Source organism: Thalassophryne amazonica, chromosome 7, assembly GCF_902500255.1.
Source record: "Thalassophryne amazonica chromosome 7, fThaAma1.1, whole genome shotgun sequence".
NCBI lineage: Eukaryota > Metazoa > Chordata > Actinopteri > Batrachoidiformes > Batrachoididae > Thalassophryne > Thalassophryne amazonica.
This window is the reverse complement of record NC_047109.1, coordinates 65810682-65834791: the sequence shown is the minus strand read 5'-3', so window position 1 is coordinate 65834791 and position 24110 is coordinate 65810682. Positions and strand designations below refer to the sequence as shown.

Here is a 24110-nt window from a genome sequence, read left to right as displayed (position 1 = left end):
AATCCCCTAGTTGCTCCTGGTGTGTAGTGGGCGCCTTGCTTGGTAGCAGCCTGACATCAGGGTAAATGTGAGGCATTGATGTGTAAAGCGCTTTGAGTGCCTGATGCAGATGGAAAGCACTATATAAATGCAGTCCATTTACCATTTATTTACCATTATTTATTGTGGCATTGCCTCTTCTAAACATCAAGATATCAATTCTGAAAAACAGTTGTGAATCAAAAAATGTGTTGCAAGTTGTTATGTTTTTGTTTTGTTTTTTAAAGGACTTTATTGTTTTTAGTATAGTGTGACAGCAGCTGCACAGCAAGAAATATCCTGTGGCATCATCACTAATGCAGAAATTGCTAATTCACACTTTTTGTTTTGATGGCTAAATGAAGGAGCCGGTAAGGCACACGACAACATGATTTGTTAAAATGTCCTGATGGGGTGAGAAGGGGTGTTGTGGTTTTTGCTCTGTTGTCATAATCATCAGGTCTTTGTGGTGTTTAACAGGTGATGGGTTTCTTTCCATCCAAACACTCACCCTCGTCACTCTGAAACTGATTCTCCAGGCTGATTTACTGTTTCTCATTTCACTAATCACTCACTCTGTTGCCCCCCTCCTCCCCTTCACTACAACCACAGGGAAGACCACACCCACAAGTGCCAGCACAACCCATCGTGGGGCAACATTCCCAAAGGAGGCAGGTGACCCTGAAAGAGGTACAGGTCCTGATGGCCCTCCCCCAGTGGGGGGACAAGGGTCACCTGACTCGGAGCCAATCATTGTGGAGATGGAGGGTAAGGGGGGCGGGATGCGTGTCCTCATTAACCTCTGACCTGCTGGGGGGATTTGCACTGCTGGGCCCTGAACACCTTCCTGTTCACGTCTAACCAAGCTGATTACTAACACGCTGAAGAATTGTTTGAAGTGATGCTTCACTCTGGTGCAACACTTTCCACATTTTAGCATACACGCCAGAACCGCATCACATTTAAGCACTTGACAAACCTCATCTAAAAATGACACTGATATTCAAAGTGTCTCAATTCATAATTACAGTTTTCAAAAGTCATTTATCATATTGTAGATTCTGGCGATTAGAGATGGCCAGTAATCTGAAAAATGTAATTGGGTGGAAAATGCTGAGGATTGAGTATTCAAAAACTACAGTGTTATGCATGCTGAGAAGTGTAAATGTTCTTCCAGGGTGAAATAACACTTTCCTTATCTCACTAACACCTTAACTCTCGACTTAAACCTCAAACCAGAAGGTCTTAGCAAAAGGTAGCAAGCATCCCCAATGGATAATTTTGTTAATTATTAAATTTGTTTGTAATTATGTATTATGGATATGAGCCCAAAGAGCTTCCAGTGTTATAGAGGCTGGCACTGGCATAGTTTTTATTTTGCTATTCTATCACAGCATCTTACAGAGGGAAGCAAATATTGATTGATTGAATATTTAATGAGCTTGTAGCTTGTCTTTTCTTTTACGGGGATTGCATCCAAATTGGGTAAATATGGGAATTATAGCTGCTTTTGTGCATGAATTCCCATTTTTCCAGCACCGAAAGTAATCAAACTAATATTTGGTTGGTGATCTGTTTCATGACCAGCCGTGTGTTGGTGTCACATTTGTTAATTAACAATTTTACAAATTAAGAATCAGAATGCCTTTGTCATTCTACTTTGCATACAGTGGAATTTGTCTTGTGCATTTCACAGAAATGCACAAGACCTAGGGTCCAGAGACAAGGCAGTGAAAGGAACATGAGCCTATACATTTTTATAATGGTGGGAGGAAACTGGATTGGCCAAAGGAAACCCATGCACATGAGGGGAGAACATGAAAGCACTTGAAAGCCCCACAGAGAAAGAAACTGGTCATTGGTGGAAGTGAATCTTGGACATTCTTGGTGATTGGTGGAACTGAAAACCACTGTGCCTCCATGCTGTCCCATGGAACACTAGAGTTTATTTAAAGTGTTGCACATCATTTGAGCTTCAGTAAAGTCCATCAGTAAATGTAAAATGTATGGAACAGTATAATAAGGTTGTACTCATAAAGGAGACTATTGTGGAAAGCCACCAAGACATCTGTGTTATCTTTGCGGGACTTAGAAGCTTCAGTGGCTGTGATTGGAAAGCCTCTATACATAACAATTTTTACATGTTGCTTCACTAGTCACATCTTCATGGTAGCGTGGCAGTGAACGCTGTTGTTAAATGAAGACGTGAAATCTAAGAAAGTCTCCAACATGTGTGACAACTGGAGTCCAGATTTCAGGTATGCTTTTCATATATCGTCAGTCAGTCAATAATAATATATTGACTGAAGAAGCAATGGGTGAAAGTGGTTGAATAATCTCTCCATTCACAACTGCTTGGAGGTCTCATGGGTATCTTGATGGCTTCTCTCACTAGTTTCCTTTTTGAAGACAGTCTGCAGATTCCATCCAATTCCAGATTTAACATCCAAGGGATATGTGACCATTGAATCCAACTGCAGTTTTTTTTATCAGCTCACTTGTCAATGAAATAATGAGACTAACAGTCACCTGGCTGTTAAACAGATTAGTAGCCAATTACTTTGGCAGGAAAAAAGTTTCAGTTCCTACAACATTCACACAATTTGGATGTAATTACCCTCAAAACCAGCAGTCTGCGCTCTGAGCTCATATTCATTATTTGCTTTTCTTTTGACTCTAATGTGATATTTAAAATAACAAATGCTTTTTCCTGACTGCAGCTGAAGACAGTAGGGCACATACACGCTAACAGAGATGCTGCATAGAATGATCACGGAGAGCATCAAGAACATTAGAGGATATTATTTCTCTCCTCTTATGTTATCTGGATGTGTTTTGCACAGCAGCTGTGGATGATTTAATCACTTACATAGACATTACAATGGCTCTAATTAAACTCCTCAGATCAAGTGAAGAATCTGAAGTACAAACTGAGCTGCTGGTACATGCTTTGCCGTTTTATTTAGTTTAATGTGAACCAGTTCCCTCACTGTTTCCAACACACCAATTAAAATGGCAAATTACAAGCCAGCTATGTAGGTATGGAGGTCTTGCTCTGCAAACAGTCATATATATTTATATTTTTATTTCCATGGTGCAAAAACTATTAAAAACCTATGCAGCTACTGTAACACAGAGGCAGCAAACTATGTCAGTGTCTTGAACAGACTTTATGAATATTTATTTCCCGGCACAAGCACATATAAAACATCATCAAGCTGCCCAAGTAAATGGCATCGGCTATAAAACCTAAACTGTTTTCCTGAATACTTAATTGCGTCTTTGATATTTGTAGGCTTGAGTCTCAGTTCTTAAATTTGACATTAGGTTTGCTGTCATACTGATTAACGAAAATAAGAGTGTTTATTCTTAATAGGAGGTGCACTGATATGTGACCCTTAGATGATCAGGCTTAACAGAGGAGGGTCAGAAAAGATCATTAGGATGAAGATTATGTCGGACCTAAATTACAAAAAATGGAGACTTGTTTGCGAAAGATTAAGCAGTCAAATCATAACCTCTGACTTTGCAAAATCCTGAAACAATAAAAGATGAGCAAGTGTTTGTTTTACAGGAAGGCAGTTTAATCAGAATGTTAGTTTTAATGGTCAGCCCTCACATATGAGAAGTTTGTCTTAACTTGCAGTTTGTATATGAAGTGACTCAACATGAACTTGTCCCAAAAGACAAACTTTGTGAATGCATGCAGGTTTGTTGGGTCACTTTATGACTACATATTGTAGGAGTAGGAAGAAAAAACTGTTGCTGTTTATGTCCCCACCTCTCCCTTGCTCCTCCAGGCATTGTGTCAGAACTACATAAATCATCAGCCAGTGAAAGAGGCTTCCCTTCAGACAGATAAATTCAACAGCAGTGGTGATCTGCTCAAGCTGAAATGAGAAAAGCCCATTCAGATGAATAACCAGTGTTGGACAACAGTGGGAGGGTGGGGGTGTAGGATGTATTATAAATGGCGACAGTGTATTTCAGCCAGAGACTGACGGTGCTGTTTCAATCAGAAGAGCCGGGTGGGCGTGATGCTAAGGCAGGATAAACTGGTTTGGAAGTGACAGCATTAGTTTTAGAAAGGCCTCCAAACTGGCTCACTTTCTCCGCAGTTAGCTGCTTCTCTGTCTCTGGCTCCAGTGCACGCAGTTCCATTGCAACAGCTTACACGAGCATAGTGGCCAAGTATAACTGTTGCCTGAGGAAAAATACAGTATACGTTGTAGTACAACTGCAATAAGGCAGATAGGATGCACATACTTCCAAATTAGTTAGTGTAATACTTTTGTCTTTAACAAAATCGTACCGTCAACCATGAGTGACAAGGTGTGCCGATGGTTCTTTTGAAAGCCAACTGTGCACTTTAAAAACTCCCTGAAATATTGTCCACATGTGACCACTACTGGCTTTTTGCCAACTGCCACTATGAGAAGACCAGACTTTCCAGTGCCCTACTGTTACATCAAGGCAGAGTGGGTCAATGTGTGACTCTGCAAGGTGTGGATCACCATTTCTGAACATGTCAACATGCATTCGGCTGACTGTCAGTGCACAGGGTAAGTGTTAGTGATATTACTGCTTGGAGGGGGTCTGTTTTGCAAATGCTGAAACTGCCCAGGGCACATATTGTCCATCCAGATACATCCACTTTGACGCATGCACATGATGTGCTACAACCCTAACCATTATAAGGACTATTGCCGGGTCTACATTTTTCTAATGCATAAAATCAGTTCTAAGTCCAAATGTGGCTCAGAGATGATGGGTGTTCTAGTACTTAGTAATTTACATACATTAATGCTGTGTATTTATACCAAGTAAAAATCTGCACCATTTAGCTGAGGAGCATTCCCAAGAAGTTCTTTTTCCTTCACTTTGCCTTTGTTAATGGCCCCTTCACACATAGTGCAAAGTTCGGACGGCATTTGGACAAAAATGGTGAAAAAGCAAAACAGTTCAAAATTAGTGAACGAAACATCGCGCCGACGGATAGGCGTGCACAAATCCAGTGCGAGAGTTCGTGCACGCGCCGGTGTCTGTTGAGCAGGAACAATGCCAGGTGCACCACATGGCGCCACTTAAGTGGAAGAAATAAAAGCTAACTGGTATGTGTGGAACCATGTGACACCACTTATGTGGAATAAATAAAATGTCTTATGTTGAATAATTAAAAAAGAAAAAAAAACACACCACCCAGGATGTGAACTCTTGCCTTTCAAAACCTCTGATCCACAGTCAGAGACTTTATCACTGTGCTACGGAGCTGTTCTTTGAAAGCTGCGGGGAGCTGCCTCATATCAGGAAGGGCATGGAAGTATTACAAAAAAAACTTTTAAATCCCACACCATATAAAAACACTGCATTTATCAAGCGAGCAATACAAATATGATCCCTCTGTGCCTCTGGTGATGACCCATGGTCACTGACATAAAGTCATGAAATGACATGAATGAGAAGCAGTGTGCTCTGATCATGTCCACATCTACTGGTCAGGTGCGTCCAGTCGGCCGCGTGCGTGTTCTGCCCAACACGCCTATCTTGTGGCCGGCGCGCCGCAGCACAGATACCGCATCGTGTGGAACAGAGCTCACGTGGGTGGCGTAAATACAGCAATCAGACACACGCACCTCACAGTGGACAGTTGTTAGTCCATAACTGTCACAACAGCTGCTTCTGTCGGAGGCTACGCCTCCAGTGAGTGGAGCGCACACACCCGCATGTCGGTGTGTGTGTTTGCAAAGTCACGCTCGTGGGGAACTTAGACAAATTTCATAGCAGTACGACAGTGATTGTCTGCAGTCTCTTGTCATGCCAAGTGTGCGCCTGGCCACACATTTTCGAAGTGCCATGTGAGCGGTGTTAGGTGTTCGTGCATGTCACCTGGAATTTGGCCGGCACCTGCCGCGAGAGGGTGCTATGGGGTCGCACAGTGCGCACATTGTCTTTCAGGCGCTTGTGTATGCAAATAGTTGTAGCAACAGGTGCCCTAAAAGAACACTAATAAAAATGCCTGTAATGCAGTTTGTAAGCATCACGTAAATGCTGTATGCTACAGGAATAGCACCAAAGCCGTCACTTATTAGAGCGCGTTTATCCTCACCACATTTGTTTTTAGGATTTATGGAGCACAGGTCTGCACAGATGAAAAAGCTTAAGGTGGAATCTTTACCCTGATGTGGGTAGCTGCATTACATTATGTAAACACAGGGGAAGAGTGAAAGGCTGGGTTGGGAACCTGTTGACCTGCTGCTATTTAGAAAACTGCCAGCAGTCAGGTTTTATAAGAGGCATTTCTGGCTGGGGAGAATACACCCACTACTCCATTGTGCATGAAAACACAGAAATCTGTGCATTAGCAAAAAATGTGTTGCACAAGACACCTGTTCTAGACCTCTGTGGTGTGTTTTCTGGCCTCTGTTTTGATTTGACCTTTTCAGTGTCTCTCTCCTGTGCATTAAGGTGAACCAGCGTAAGTTGTCAGAAAAAGCCCAGGCTAGCAGCTAATTTAGCCGACAAGCACGGGAAGATGGCTCAATAAAAGAACAGAGTGAAGCAGACATTTTCAAATGCATTAAAACTCTATAGGAGGAGAGCCGATTGAACTCAGGCTGAACCTTTCCATGAAGAAGGGCAGGCATCCTTGGGGGGGACATCGATGCCAGCTAGTTTTCTGAAGAGTTATTTATACTTCTGAAGGCCATAGCAACAGACACGGTCTGTGTCATACAGGATCTGCTTGCATGTCCCCTCAAACCATTGTCACTCAGCTACACTCGGAAGGCTTCAACACTCATCAGGATCACAAGAAGCCATCATCTCACTGGTAGAACAACATACATCATCTAGTCATCAGAAGTACTAATGAAATAGTTAACACATTTCCAAATATTTTACCTTTTGTTTCAGCAGGGCCTTTGCTTATATACAGTGTATTAGATGTCTCGTCAAGATAAAAAAAAATGAGGTGGGCTTCATAGATAATTGGCAAAGCTTCTGGGGAAAACCTGGTCTTGTTAGGAGAGACGGCATCCATCCCACTTTGGATGGAACAGCTCTCATTTCTAGAAATCTGGCCAATTTTCTTAAATCCTCCAAACCGTGACTATCCAGGGTTGGGACCAGGAAGCAGAGTTGTAGTCTTACACACCTCTCTGCAGCTTCTCTCCCCCTGCCATCCCCTCATTACCCCATCCCCGTAGAGACGGTGCCTGCTCCCAGACCACCAATAACCAGCAAAAATCTATTTAAGCATAAAAATTCAAAAAGAAAAAATAATATAGCACCTTCAACTGCACCACAGACTAAAACAGTTAAATGTGGTCTATTAAACATTAGGTCTCTCTCTTCTAAGTCCCTGTTAGTAAATGATATAATAATTGATCAACATATTGATTTATTCTGCCTTACAGAAACCTGGTTACAGCAGGATGAATATGTTAGTTTAAATGAGTCAACACCCCCGAGTCACACTAACTGCCAGAATGCTCGTAGCACGGGCCGAGGCGGAGGATTAGCAGCAATCTTCCATTCCAGCTTATTAATTGATCAAAAACCCAGACAGAGCTTTAATTCTTTTGAAAGCTTGACTCTTAGTCTTGTCCATCCAAATTGGAAGTCCCAAAAACCAGTTTTATTTGTTATTATCTATCGTCCACCTGGTTGTTACTGTGAGTTTCTCTGTGAATTTTCAGACCTTTTGTCTGACTTAGTGCTTAGCTCAGATAAGGTAATTATAGTGGGCGATTTTAACATCCACACAGATGCTGAGAATGACAGCCTCAACACTGCATTTAATCTATTATTAGACTCAATTGGCTTTGCTCAAAATGTAAATGAGTCCACCCACCACTTTAATCATATCTTAGATCTTGTTCTGACTTATGATATGGAAATTGAAGACTTAACAGTATTCCCTGGAAACTCCCTTCTGTCTGATCATTTCTTAATAACATTTACATTTACTCTGATGGACTACCCAGCAGTGGGGAATAAGTTTCATTACACTAGAAATCTTTCAGAAAGCACTGTAACTAGGTTTAAGGATATGATTCCTTCTTTATGTTCTTTAAGATCTTCACTTAGCCTGGAAAAAGAGTCTGTTGCTCTATAAAAAAGCCCTCCGTAAAGCTAGGACATCTTACTACTCATCGCTAATTGAAGAAAATAAGAACAACCCCAGGTTTCTTTTCAGCACTGTAGCCAGGCTGACAAAGAGTCATAGCTCTATTGAGCCGAGTATTCCTTTAACTTTAACTAGTAATGACTTCATGACTTTCTTTGCTAATAAAATTTTAACTATTAGAGAAAAAATTACTCATAACCATCCCAAAGATGTATCGTTATCTTTGGCTGCTTTCAGTGATGCCGGTATTTGGTTAGACTCTTTCTTTCTTTGAGTTATTTTCATTAGTTACTTCATTCAAACCATCAACATGTCTATTAGACCCCATTCCTACCAGGCTGCTCAAGGAAAACCTACCATTATTTAATGCTTCGATCTTAAATATGATCAATCTATCTTTATTAGTTGGCTATGTACCACAGGCTTTTAAGGTGGCAGTAATTAAACCATTACTTAAAAAGCCATCACTTGACCCAGCTATCTTAGCTAATTATAGACCAATCTCCAACCTTCCTTTTCTCTCAAAAATTCTTGAAAGGGTAGTTGTAAAACAGCTAACTGATCATCTGCAGAGGAATGGTCTATTTGAAGAGTTTCAGTCAGGTTTTAGAATTCATCATAGTACAGAAACAGCATTAGTGAAGGTTACAAATGATCTTATGGCCTCAGACAGTGGACTCATCTCTGTGCTTGTTCTGTTAGACCTCAGTGCTGCTTTTGATACTGTTGACCATAAAATTTTATTACAGAGATTAGAGCATGCCATAGGTATTAAAGGCACTGCGCTGCGGTGGTTTGAATCACATTTGTCTAATAGATTACAATTTGTTCATGTAAATGGGGAATCTTATTCACAGACTAAGGTTAATTATGGAGTTCCACAAGGTTCTGTGCTAGGACCAATTTTATTCACTTTATACATGCTTCCCTTAGGCAGTATTATTAGACGGCATTGCTTAAATTTTCATTGTTACGCAGATGATACCCAGCTTTATCTATCCATGAAGCCAGAGGACACACACCAATTAGCTAAACTGCAGGATTGTCTTACAGACATAAAGACATGGATGACCTCTAATTTCCTGCTTTTAAACTCAGATAAAACTGAAGTTATTGTACTTGGCCCCACAAATCTTAGAAACATGGTGTCTAACCAGATCCTTACTCTGGATGGCATTACCCTGACCTCTAGTAATACTGTGAGAAATCTTGGAGTCATTTTTGATCATGATATGTCATTCAAAGCGCATATTAAACAAATATGTAGGACTGCTTTTTGCATTTACGCAATATCTCTAAAATTAGAAAGGTCTTGTCTCAGAGTGATGCTGAAAAACTAATTCATGCATTTATTTCCTCTAGGCTGGACTATTGTAATTCATTATTATCAGGTTGTCCTAAAAGTTCCCTGAAAAGCCTTCACTTAATTCAAAATGCTGCAGCTAGAGTACTAACGGGGACTAGAAGGAGAGAGCATATCTCACCCATATTGGCCTCTCTTCATTGGCTTCCTATTAATTCTAGAATAGAATTTAAAATTCTTCTTCTTACTTACAAGGTTTTGAATAATCAGGTCCCATCTTATCTTAGGGACCTCATAGTACCATATCACTCCAATAGAGCGCTTCGCTCTCAGACTGCAGGCTTACTTGTAGTTCCTAGGGTTTGTAAGAGTAGAATGGGAGGCAGAGCCTTCAGCTTTCAGGCTCCTCTCCTGTGGAACCAGCTCCCAATTCAGATCAGGGAGACAGACACCCTCTCTACTTTTAAGATTAGGCTTAAAACTTTCCTTTTTGCTAAAGCTTATAGTTGGGGCTGGATCAGGTGACCCTGAACCATCCCTTAGTTATGCTGCTATAGACAATATAAAGTGCCTTGGGGCAACTGTTTGTTGTGATTTGGCGCTATATAAATAAAATTGATTGATTGATTGATTGATAAACACTGTGTATTAATCCAATTACTAAGTCCTACATAGATGCTACTCCTTAACTCTGGGTTCTGTAGCATCAAGCTGATGAGAGTCCCCTGTATGGATTTTGTCTCTAGCTGAGCCTCGCACTCATTTACAGCTGTGTGGACTGAGACAATGCAGATTTAGTGTCTTGTCCTCGGACACAGACAGGTAACATGACTAGGATTTGAACCCATATCTACATTTTGGCAAGCTAGCTCCTTATGCACTCAGCTACCTCCTCTAGAAGTTTCAAAATTGTAATGCGGAGAAAAAAATAAACCTTAAATAATATATGTAAGGCAATATATTCTGAACCACTCTAATGGAACACTGTCAGAAGCTGAAGCCTTACCGTGACAGGTGACACAAACAAAAACAAAAGATTTGCCCATGTAAGTTGCTTTTACACCTGGCTGGTATTGGCATTGCTCTGTGCCTTAACCGGCTGAACAACGGCAGGGCCAACCTCTTGTGATCACCCCAAAACAGGTCCCACCTGGCTGTGTTAGACACAGTGTCTTGATGACCAGGCACACCACTCAGTAGTAGTCGGGAAAACACCTACCCCCAGAAATGGAGGGACTACCAACCACCACAGCCCTACTCAAGTTCAGCTCTTAACAGCAACAGAAAGGCATGGCACACATAGTCTGTCCTCAGCTTGTGATCTCTGAGTGATTCTGTCTGTGTTTGGTGTGAACATTGGACACACACACCTCATGTTCAGCTCGTCCACACCGAGCTGAGCATGAGGCAGCTCTGAGTCTGAGACTGAGCATCACAAAATTTTAAACATGTTGCACGAGTTTATACTAGCTTTCCCACGAGTTTATACTAGCTTTCCCATGTTCTGATCTGTGCCAAACAACATGCCACCCTCCCTCTGAAATACACAAGAGCCATCCTGAGCAACATTCTCAAGAACCCACAGCACCAAACCTGGCAAGGTGTAAGAGCCTCTTAAGGTCTTGGTAGCATCTGAGTTTACAGAACAGATTTTAATCTTGAATTACTCACAGAACCCAAGTTTCTGTTTAATCCAAATATTTTTTAATCTTTAAAAAATAACAGAAAATGCTGTTTTGACCTTACACCTTGCTGTATTTTAGTAACAGGTCAGTAAAGTTAGATCCAGGCATGCATTTAACAAAATCTAAAGAAATACAGTTTGATACGTATCTTGACATAATGCAGAGGTGAAAATGGTTTTGTATGTCAGAAATAATGTCTGATTTAAATATTTAATATATGTTTTAGGTCTTTAATTATTATATTCAAGCTGCATATCCAGAATGGATAAATAGGAGTGCTGCTTCTGTTTATCAAAATACTGGTGATTCTTACGTGCTGTATAGATTAACATGTGCAGAGTTTTTGAAATGTTGCTGAAAACGTAGACTCCCTGAGTCACAGTCACAGTGTAATGACTCTCATTAAAGGTCACACAATAGTAGGTCATTTTTTCCACTGTACTCAAGTCACAAAGACTTTACAGAATTTATAAGTGACATGTTTTATTAGAAAAACACACTCTGCACTTCACTTTAAAAGTTAACCTTGAAGGCATTACAGACACACAATAATTCACTTTCCATAAGCAGCTTTTTTTAAAATGCTTTTTATTCCACTCTGGTTTTTAAACCTCAGATTCTGTGTCAGGATGGTGCCAAGCATCAACAGCAACCCGCGGGGCCCACAGTGATCAAATCCACCCATGCATTTGTTCTGACTCTTAGCCTTAACCTCCTTACCCTTTACTCTGTCTTGTGACCTCTGGAGAGTATTTCTCCCTATTGGCTGCTTGTTTTCTTCTTCTTTGTTCTGTTTTATTTCAGTTGACTAACCCTTCAGCAATACCTGCCTCCTTTGTCAAATTCTCTCTCTGGCTATCTTCATCATTTTTATGATCTTTCCAGTTTTTGTGCCGATGGCTAAAACTGTACTCAGGTGTTTGAGTGGCCTGTGAGCAGTTTCTCCACGGCATCTCTTAAAGCAGCAGTTCACGCCACAGACAGAGATGTTAAGAAAAAAAAGGATGATGATGCATCCTCAAAGTATTCACAGTGCTTCATTTTTCCCGCATTTTGTTCTGTTAGTCTTTTTCCAAAATGGGTGAAATTCATTTTTTCCTTCAATTCTAAAAACAATACCCCATGACATTGTGAAAAAAGTTTAAGATTTTCACAAATTTATTAAAAATAAAAAACAAAGGAATCACATGTTCGTAAGTATTCACAGCCTTTGCCATGAAGCACTGTTAACCCCCAAAATGTGAAACAACTGCAGTGGTGAATTATCTCCAAACCTTAATTGCAAAATGTGAATACTGAAAAAAACTGTGAATGCAGGTTGCTGCATAACGTGAATTTCTTCAAGATTTGGTGTATGTGCTGGGCTGAGGAGCCAATGGTGTGAAGCTACCATCTGTAGGATTATGACTGCACGCCTCTTACATTCATTGCACCACAGGGGTTTGTGCTGCATGCCAGTGTGCAACGACAATTTTGAAATGTTAAAAATTTCTGGCACGCATTAATTTCGTGAACTAGTTGTAAACATTGCGCAACCTAGTCAAAACACTGCGTGCCACTACGTGTCAATGTGTCATTGTGCGCAGTGCATTTCAACTTGAAATTGAGATTATACGAGAGTTCATCTATACTAAACATAACTTTACAGATACATTAACTAACGCAGGGGTGCCCAACCTTTTTTGAACTGAGATCTACTTTTAAATTTGACATTGTACTCAAGATCTACCAAGCCATTATTGAATGCCATAGCGTAGCCTCAATTATTGTGCACAATATAATAACAGTTTCCTGGCACAAAGATAAAATACTGACTTTTGAACTGTTTACATACCATTTTTGTCCACAGTGTAACTTATTTCAGCTCTTTAAGCTGTTATGTTGCTTCAAAAGCTTTTTTTTTCTAATTTTTTTTTTCTCCTCTTTATCCTGAACCATAGAAGAAGAAGAAGCAGAAGAAGCTCTTCTTCTATCGTGTTTAACGGCATCCGACATCCTTATTGGTGCGGTGCTGCCACCTTCTGCATCAATCCGTTATAGCAGCACTGTCCATTACAGCACCAGTGTCATGCAATCGACTGGAACTCAGCTGGTGATTGACCAGTCGATAGCGATCAACTGGTTGGGCACGCCAGATTTAATGCATAAGAAGGAATGAAAATGCACCTGTTTTTCCAGTCCATTACAATATAAATATACTATAAATAATTATCTTTGAGACAAGATTCCAAATGCGTTCTCCACCGCACGATGCGCACGAGACAACCTGCAGCTGTTAGATAATTTCTTTGTGATTCTGGGAGTGATGACAGAATGGTTTAATCAGCAAAGTTCTGAGAATCATCATCTGCTATGAAATGATTATTTTATATAGCGTGGTGCTGGGCGTGAGAAAGTGGGTGCACCGGAGCGCGAGGATCAAATTCGTGGAAGTGTCAGTGTGCCTCACAAGCACATTCCCTATTAGTGGGTGAATAATCCAATGCTTGGTGAATTGTGCTTCATAATGATAGGAAGAATCAACATCGAATGATGAGAAACTGATCTTGCTATGAACGTTTGGCCACCACAAGCCCATTATCCCTGTAGTAACTTTACTGACACCTCCTGCTGAAAACCCACAAAGTCAGAAGATTCGTGAGGCCCTGCTTTCACGGACTGTATTCATACCGAAAATCAAGGTCAAGTTAGCTTTTGCCCTTCTGCTCCACAGGAGCTTTCTGTCCTCGCTGAGTCCTGAGTTCACCTTAGGACACCTGCGTTACCATTTGTCAGGTGCACCGTCCCAGTCAGTCTCCTCACCTGCCACTGTCCCCGGAGCAGGTCATGTCCAACGTGACCAGACGCTTGACACCAGAAGTGAGAGCCCTCTTGGGGCTCACCTCACCAATGTAGTGCCCCCCCAACAAAAAAAATATTTTTGCGGAGATAGGTTGTGATCAAGATTTCATGAAGTAATTGATCCGTAAACTGAAATCCATAAACTACTTAAACTGAAAAAAAAAAATCAATCAATCAATTTTATTTATATAGCGCCAAATCACAACAAACAGTTGCCCCAAGGCGCTTTATATTGTAAGGCAAGGCCATACAATAATTACGTAAAAACCCCAACGGTCAGAACGACCCCCTGTGAGCAAGCACTTGGCGACAGTGGGAAGGAAAAACTCCCTTTTAACAGGAAGAAACCTCCAGCAGAACCAGGCTCAGGGAGGGGCAGTCTTCTGCTGGGACTGGTTGGGGCTGAGGGAGAGAACCAGGAAAAAGACATGCTGTGGAGGGGAGCAGAGATCAGTCACTAATGATTAAATGCAGAGTGGTGCATACAGAGCAAAAAGAGAAAGAAACACTCAGTGCATCATGGGAACCCCCCAGCAGTCTAAGTCTATAGCAGCATAACTAAGGGATGGTTCAGGGTCACCTGATCCAGCCCTAACTATAAGCTTTAGCAAAAAGGAAAGTTTTAAGCCTAATCTTGAAAGTAGAGAGGGTGTCTCTACTTTTCCGTAAACTGAAATCCATAAACTACTTAAACTGAAAGAAAATATATATCATGTATGATATTCATGTTTTGCTACTTACATTTTGCGAGACCTGCGTTCACATTTTGTGGGATATTTTATTCATGGTTTGCAGCAAAATTATTAATGGTTTGCGGATATTCACAGTTTGCATAAATTTTCATTAAGGGTTTGCGGATAATTCCCGATTTGCAGCAGATTCACATTTTGGGGGTCAACAAGCTCAAAATTGAGCTCAGAGTCATCTTGTTTCTACTGATGATCCTTGAGGTGTTTCTACAGCTTAATTGGAGTCCAGCTGGGGTAAATGCAGTTGATTGGACATGATTTTGAAAGACACACCTGTAAACATATAAGGTCCCACAGTTGACGTTGCATGTCAGAGCACAAACCAAACATGAAGCCAAAGGAATTGTCTGTAGACCTCTAAAACAGGATTGTCTTGAGGCCCAAATCTGGGGAAGGGTACAGAAACATTTCTGCTGCTTTGTAGGTCCCAGTGAGCACAGTGACCTCCATCATCTGTATATGGAAGAAGTTCAGATCCTCCAGGACTCTTCCTAGAGCTGGCTGCCCGTCTAAACTGAGCAATTGGGGGAGAAGGGCCTTATTCAGAGAAGTGACCAAGAACCCAATGGTCACTCTGTCAGAGCTCCAGCATTCCTCTGTGGAGAGAGGAGAACCTTCCAGAAGGGCAGCCATATCTGCAGCAATCCACCAATCAGGCCTGTATGGTAGAGTGGCCAGACAGAAGCCACTCTTTAGTATAAGGCACATGGCAGCCCACCTGGAGTTTGCTAAAAGGCACCTGAAGGACTCTCGGTTTTTATTGTGGAACCGAGAGACTAGTCAGGATTGAAGGAAAGATGAATGCAGCAATGTACAGAGATGTTCTGAATGAAAACCTGCTCCAGAGCGCTCTTGACCTCAGACTGGGGTGACGGTTCAGCTTCAGCACAACAATGACCCTAAGCACACAGCCAAGATATAAAAGAAGTGGCTTCAGGACAACTCTGTGAATGTCCTTGAGTGGCCCAGCCAGAGCCCAGATCTGAACCTGATTGAACATCTCTGGAGAGAATTGAAAATGGCTGTGCACCTTTGCTCCCCATCCAACCTGATGTAGCTTGAGAGGTGCTGCAAGGAGGAATCGGCAAAATTGCCCAAAGATAGGTGCACCAAGCTTGTGGCATCATATTCAAGATTTGAAGCTGTAATTGCTGCCAAAGGTGTATCAACAAAGCATTGAGCAAAGGGTGTGAATACTAATGTTCATGCCATTTCTTAGTTGTTATATATATATATAATTTTGCAAAAATTTCAAAACAAAAAGTTTCATGTTGTCATTATGGGGTGTTATAGGGAGTCAAATTTTGAGGGAAAAATGTATTTACTCCATTTTGGAATAAGGCTGTAACATAACAAAATGTGGAAAAAGTGAAGCGCTGTGAATACTTTCCAGATGCACCGTAGCTTCTACAGATTTTTGGGAATGTATTCCTGATACATTGTAAGTTATTAAGCTTGAAATGCATCAAAATATATTTGATGCTGGTAAACTGATATTTCTCAATATCTAATGAAAAAAATAGTGAATGGTGTGAACTGTCTTTAAGTTGGTTAGTAGAGCAAAGGTTCTTCTTGTCCCACCATCATGCAGTAAATATGCATCATCCCAACATGAGTTGAACATTTGTGCCTGACCTATTTTGCTTTCTCCAGCTACTGAATGGCAAATGTACAACTCCTCTTAATTTCTGATGCAACTGCATGTAAAAAGAGGGTGTCTCTTGGTGCATGTGTTGTGCCTGGCTCCATGGCTGCATTCATTTGTTCAGACGCCACTTTAAAGGGCTTTGCTGACCGAGATTACAAAAAGAAAACCTTTGCTCACATTCTGCTTGTAGCATCAAGAAGTGAAGAAATCTGTATTTTTTGTCAGTTTCATATTTTGACATGTCTGAATGTGAAAAATTTGCTGCCACACCTGTTGCTTCAGGCTTTTAAAATCATCAGAAAAATTGACTGGTTGTTGAATTTACAGTCAGGATGTGTTGTTTTTGGTTTTTGACTCCTACAATGTTCGATGCGTGCATTGACTGGGGGTTGGGTAGTGTTTTGGACACCAGTGACTTAGGTGGTTTTGTTTGGCGAGAAAAGGTTTACTGACATTGATTTTGTGGACGATGCTGTGAAGTTTGCAGACGCAATGCATGCCCTAAGTGAGGAATCTGAGTGTCTAGGTTTGCAATGGAATAGAATAGTCTTTGTCAGTGTCTGGGGGGGGGGACTGTACTGTACTGTACCACAAAAAACTATATATATATATATATATATATATATATATATATATATATATGTGTGTGTGCGTGTGTGAGCGTGTGAGCGTGTGTGCGTGCGTGCGCAGTGGTGGTCACAGTTCCGCTAATCCACCAACCGCTAAGTAGCGAAGCAAACTTTTTGTAAGGGGATTAGCTAACAAAAAACTGCCATCCAGTAGATGGGTCAAAATCCATAGAACACTGCCATCTACTGGCACCCGGTTATATCACACGGTTGTCGAAAAACAACAGACTTTTTGGTTTTGCAAATGCCTTTTTTTTACAAATGAAAAAAATGACATTTTACAAAAGTACATTTATTTGTAAACACCAACACAGACGTTACAGTAACTTGTGTTGGTTTTTACATAGCATGAATGAAACATTGTACAAATGACAGAGTTGACATAATGTAGTTATTCTATCCTGATTAATTTGATTTATAGATCAAAGCCATAAGTCAAACCTGTCAGACCAGATGGTTTTTAAGGTGTAGTTGATCCCTGCGTGGATCTTGCAATCTTGTTTAATGCTGATCTTCTGGTATGACACACTGTTTGGCAATTGACACAAAACAGCTGATGATTAAAAAATTTCTTTTTGTTTTTCTTTTTTTCTTCTTCTTCTTCATTTTCCTCAATACACATTACTTTTTCTTTATTTTTTGAGGATAAAACTGGAACATTATTTTAAAAATATAGAGTTTTGTGCATGCGTGAGTGCATGAGTGTGTGGTTTCAGCAAATACTATTCCATGAGGAGTTAAGTCTGGGAGTATGTGCTGGTGTCACATGTGCCTCATCCACCAGACCATAGAACTGCTCCATGACCATTCATCAAGCAGATGAATGGTCCATCGCCACCTCTGGAAAGTAACCATCTTTTGGACACTGTGAAATCTGTGCGTTCTCTTGTTGCCCATGTTTTTCTCTATGCATGCTAGAGCATGCACAGAGAAATGCACCGCTAAAATGTCTTAGCTGGTGTGCCCTCACAATACAAGTGGTGCTCCTCTGAGTCTCCTTAAGTAACCACTCGTTTGACACAAAATGATTTAAGCGGCACCCAAGGATCCTCCAAAGAGACCTAGTACATCCAGTTGTCGCCTCAGGTCACTATTGAGTCACTGGTGAGGAAGGATGACAGAATAATTTATAGATGATAACTTTAGGAGAGCTTTTGAGATTTATAAAAAAAAGTATTTAGCAGCATCAACAAAGTCCTGTTCTGGGACATATCGAGTGACACCAGATAACCCAAAAAGTTAAACGTTTTTAGATGGAAGTATTTAAGAAAGTGTTTTTGCATTTTGTGTTATGTGATACACAAATATGCACTGAAATTTGACTTTTCCTTGAAAGCCCACATGTAAATATTGAAGAGCTTCATGCAGAGTGGCTGGCTGTGATTGCCAGATGCTGCTGCACACTTAATTTGCCAGAATTCAATCAAAACTGTGATTCACTGTCTGCTCTGTATGCATCAGCACACCTGGAATGAAATGCAGTGCTCATTACTACTGCTTTTCAATCGTAGTAGATCGGTTACATTCCTACATATCACCTTCACTCGTACACTTACATTAGCCTGCATCCAATTGGCTGAGCACCGAAGTGGAATATTATGCAAATTCCTAATAAGTGTACATGATTGAATTCACTCAGTCAGCTCCCAGAACCTTGCACACACATGCAGCCTCGCGCACGTGTACTTGCGTGTGGATGCGTTCACGACCACACACTATCACGCTGTGCTCACAAACCATGTCAGCACAAAGACGCCGGGTATTAAAATAGCAAAACCTCACAGCAATAGGGCAAAGCTGCTATGGTTTTCAAGTGGATTTGCAAGAGAGAAATAATTTGTGTTTTTTTTTCCCCCCGATCGTGAACCTCAGGCTGTCTTTCAGGACTTGAATTGTTATTTTTAGTGTGGAAGGAATAAATCTTTGGCATTAGCGGGGGATAATGCTCATCTTCAGGCCTGAGGCCATTTTGTCTCTTTGCCTTCTTGGACGGAGTAGCCATTAAGAGAACAATTATACGCACTTGTAGGCTCAAATAAGCAGAAACTAATTAGGGCTATTTTGGTACGCAGTATCATGATGCACCACAATAGAACACAACCTCTCAAGATTACAAAGTATTTAAATGCACCCTTGAGAAAAAAAGACTTTGAATGGAAAAAGTTTTGACAAAAAAAGTTGTTCCTCATTTTCAAATATTTTTCAATCTGACCTTGAATGTTTTCTGTAAAGTAGCTATTACATCAAGGTAGAATTTTAATTTGCAGCTTTGACGTGTTCTAGTGTTTCAATGTGCCACAAGAGATGGAGTGAACATGTATGTGCAACTAAGAAACTTTGAAGTGTCCAGATTAGTTGTATTCCGTGTTGCATTGCCTTTGAGAGTGTACAAGTACACGGGTAGTATGCTTAATCACATGTTTGAGAAGTTGTCACTTCTGTTGCAGTTTGTTTTCAGACTTCATCACCTGCAGGAAGAAAACAAAAATGCTTTACTCTTAACAGCCAAAAAACCTCCTTCCGTACTTTAGTTCCCTCATGCAAAGCTTCGCCAATTAGTAAATGCAGCACAGACAAAGCCGTGTAAAATGTGTTTATGTAACCTACCGCGGCATCTATTTTTAACGATATGGATACAATCACAGAGATGTTCTCTTCCTACGGCGCCGTGGAGGAGCGTGAGGCGAGCCGACACACACCACCCAGCTTCAAAATCCAGCAGAGTGACGGTCTGTCACTCAGCGCGTCACGTCTGTCTCTGCCCCCCCCCCCCCACTTCATATATCCTACTCACACTCTCACGCATTCTCGAAATCTCCTGGCTGCTCATCACTTCTCTTTTTTTTTCCTTTTTGTTTCGGCTGGCTGGCTTTCATCCACACTGTGTTCTTTTGCTGTCGCTCTCTTGTATTTTGGATCTTTGAATCCTTTCTCATTCACTCACCTGTTCATCACCGGTTTGTCAGCAAAGTTGAGTTTTATCCTTTCATCTTCTTTTTCTTTCCTCTCTCACCGTCACCATTTCCCACTCCCCCTTCTCTCACTTGCCTCCACTCACGCAGCCCATCTGTCTTTTTACCTTTTGGCAGGCTCGGGTGTCTCTATATTAAGCTTTCTCTGAGCTGAGACCACGTCGAGTTAAATCACAAATATAATGCGGCACCATAAAAGAGGAACACTGACTCTCCAACTATGTAAACATCAAAGAGAAGTTGTGAAGTGAGTGTAAACTGGATTTAATTATAATCTCTGTCTGAGGTGCCAATGTCCCCGTCACAAACAGGATGCCTGCAAATGACAGCCAGCAATCCTACACCCTTTCGCCCCCCAAAAAACATCTCATTTCATCACAAACTCCTACTGATGTCTCATTATGCAGATTGTGAACATGCAGTGTTGTGAGGATTTGGAATATGTGGTTTGAAATGTTTACCCCAGTCAAATGTACCACAGGCTTTTAAGGTGGCAGTAATTAAACCATTACTTAAAAAGCCATCACTTGACCCAGCTATCTTAGCTAATTATAGGCCAATCTCCAACCTTCCTTTTCTCTCAAAAATTCTTGAAAGGGTAGTTGTAAAACAGCTAACTGATCATCTGCAGAGGAATGGTCTATTTGAAGAGTTTCAGTCAGGTTTTAGAATTCATCATAGTACAGAAACAGCATTAGTGAAGGTTACAAATGATCTTCTTATGGCCTCGGACAGTGGACTCGTCTCTGTGCTTGTTCTGTTGGACCTCAGTGCTGCTTTTGATACTGTTGACCATAAAATTTTATTACAGAGATTAGAGCATGCCATAGGTATTAAAGGCACTGCGCTGCGGTGGTTTGAATCATATTTGTCTAATAGATTACAATTTGTTCATGTAAATGGGGAATCTTCTTCACAGACTAAAGTTAATTATGGAGTTCCACAAGGTTCTGTGCTAGGACCAATTTTATTCACTTTATACATGCTTCCCTTAGGCAGTATTATTAGACGGTATTGCTTAAATTTTCATTGTTACGCAGATGATACCCAGCTTTATCTATCCATGAAGCCAGAGGACACACACCAATTAGCTAAACTGCAGGATTGTCTTACAGACATAAAGACATGGATGACCTCTAATTTCCTGCTTTTAAACTCAGATAAAACTGAAGTTATTGTACTTGGCCCCACAAATCTTAGAAACATGGTGTCTAACCAGATCCTTACTCTGGATGGCATTACCCTGACCTCTAGTAATACTGTGAGAAATCTTGGAGTCATTTTTGATCAGGATATGTCATTCAAAGCGCATATTAAACAAATATGTAGGACTGCTTTTTTGCATTTACGCAATATCTCTAAAATCAGAAAGGTCTTGTCTCAGAGTGATGCTGAAAAACTAATTCATGCATTTATTTCCTCTAGGCTGGACTATTGTAATTCATTATTATCAGGTTGTCCTAAAAGTTCCCTAAAAAGCCTTCAGTTAATTCAAAATGCTGCAGCTAGAGTACTGACGGGGACTAGAAGGAGAGAGCATATCTCACCCATATTGGCCTCTCTTCATTGGCTTCCTGTTAATTCTAGAATAGAATTTAAAATTCTTCTTCTTACTTATAAGGTTTTGAATAATCAGGTCCCATCTTATCTTAGGTGACCCTGAACCATCCTTTAGTTATGCTGCTATAGACGTAGACTGCTGGGGGGTTCCCATGATGCACTGTTTCTTTCTCTTTTTGCTCTGTATGCACCACTCTGCATTTAATCATTAGTGATCGATCTCTGCTCCCCTCCACAGCATGTCTTTTTCCTGGTTCTCTCCCTCAGCCCCAACCAGTCCCAGCAGAAGACTGCCCCTCCCTGAGCCTGGTTCTGCTGGAGGTTTCTTCCTGTTAAAAGGGAGTTTTTCCTTCCCACTGTAGCCAAGTGCTTGCTCACAGGGGGTCGTTTTGACCGTTGGGGTTTTACATAATTATTGTATGGCCTTGCCTTACAATATAAAGCGCCTTGGGGCAACTGTTTGTTGTGATTTGGCGCTATAGAAAAAAAATTGATTGATTGATTGAAATGAGAGTGGAAGTTGATTGTTGTGTAAAAACATGAGCTAATCCTTAAAACAGTCTTCTTTTAAGCTTTCTGACAATTTTTTAGCCAAAGGAATGAGGGAATTTGTCAACCATGTAGAGTATTTAATCCTTGTGAAAAATTAAGAATCCCCAAAATTTGCAGATTTGCAGTTTTCTCCCAAAAGTGATGGAAATAAACAGCATCAACAATGCGCCTTCCCGCAAACAGTGTCCCAGTTGCTCTGGATAATCCATATGACTCACTCTGGACAGCTTGGAGGTTTGTTTGCAACTATTCTTGGCAGGAGGTAGTTCCTAATTAAATGTGTTCATTGCGGTGGCAAAAATAATATGAGTATTTCCAAACATTTATAAATAACTCTAAAAGAAAATAGGGAATTTAAGTGGAAAAGGGATGCATTCGGTAATGTCAATAATTAATGTTGTTAATTATGAACTAAACAATAACATTATTTACTGAATGATTATTATTTTCTTGATCTTCATCAAAAGCAAAAATGGTGCTTTATGTACAGTACATCAAGTCACTTCCTTAAAATGTAACACATTTTTGTTGTTTGTCTTCTAATTTTAATTGTCAAATACTAACTTTTCAGTTTCGTACACACTCACACTTATATGCATATATATATAACCGGCCTCAGAGGATGTTCAGTTCAGTTGTTTAATTTTGTAGAAAAAAAGCAGATCACAGACATGACACAAAACTAAAGTAATTTCAAATGGCAACTTTCTGGCTTTAAGAAACACTATAAGAATCAAGAAAAAAAGATTGTGGCAGTCAGTAACGGTTTACTTTTTTAGACCAAGCAGAGGAAAAAATATGGACTCACTCAATTCTGAGGAATAAATTATGGAATCACCCTGTAAATTTCCATCCCCAAAACTAACACCTGCATCAAATCACATCTGCTCGTTGACATTAACCCTATGTCATGATATTGACCCTATGTGTCTTGTTGCAAGGAATGTTTTCACAGTTTTTGCTCTATGGCAAGATGCATTATCTTCTTGAAAAATGATTTCATCATCCTTAAACATCAGAAAAGTGTCCAAAATATCAACGTAAACTTGTGCATTTATTGATGATGTAATGACAGCCATCTCCCCAGTGCCTTTACCTGACATGCAGCCCCATATCATCAATAACTGTGGAAATTTACATGTTCTCTTCAGGCAGTCATCTTTATAAATCTCAGTGGAACGGCACCAAACAAAAGTTCCAGCATCATCACCTTGCCCAATGCAGATTCGAGATTCATCACTGAATATGACTTTCATCCAGTCATCCACAGTCCACGATTGCTTTTCTTTAGCCCATTGTAACCTTGTTTTTTTCTGTTTAGGTGTTAATGATGGCTTTTGTTTAGCTTTTCTGTATGTAAATCCCATTTCCTTTAGGCGGTTTCTTACAGTTTGGTCACAGACGTTGACTCCAGTTTCCTCCCATTCGTTCCTCATTTGTTTTGTTGTGCATTTTCCATTTTTGAGACATATTGCTTTAAGTTTTCTGTCTTGATGCTTTGATGTCTTCCTTGGTCTACCAGTATGTTTACCTTTAACAACCTTCCCATGTTGTTTGTATTTGGTCCAGAGTTTAGACACAGCTGACTGTGAACAACCAACATCTTTTGCAACATTGTGTGATGATTTACCCTCTTTAAGAGTTTGATAATCCTCTCCTTTGTTTCAACTGACATCTCTCATGTTGGAGCCATGATTCATGTCAGTCCACTTGGTGTAACAGCTCTCCAAGGTGTGTTCACTCCTTTTTAGATGCAGACTAACAAGCAGATGTGATTTGATGCAGGTGTTAGTTTTGGGGATGAAAATTTACAGGGTGATTCCATAATTTATTCCTCAGAATTGAGTGAGTCCATATTTTTTCCTCTGCTTGGTCTAAAAAGTAACCGTTACTGACTGCCACAATCTTTTTTTCTTGATTTCTTATACTGTTTCTTAAAGCCAGAAGTTGCCATTTGAAATGACTTTAGTTTTGTGTCATGTCTGTGATCTGCTTTGTTTCTACAAAATTAAACAACTGAATGAA

At 40.5% G+C, this 24110-nt stretch overlaps 1 protein-coding gene across 1 annotated transcript in view; it reads left to right on the top strand.

The window, feature by feature from the left end:
- The window catches only part of sema6e (sema domain, transmembrane domain (TM), and cytoplasmic domain, (semaphorin) 6E), a 197817-nt gene that overhangs the window by 159789 nt on the left and 13918 nt on the right, over nucleotides 1-24110 (top strand). The window contains 1 exon segment of the mRNA XM_034174361.1: nucleotides 631-786. Within this exon segment, the coding sequence (XP_034030252.1) occupies nucleotides 631-786 (156 nt within the window).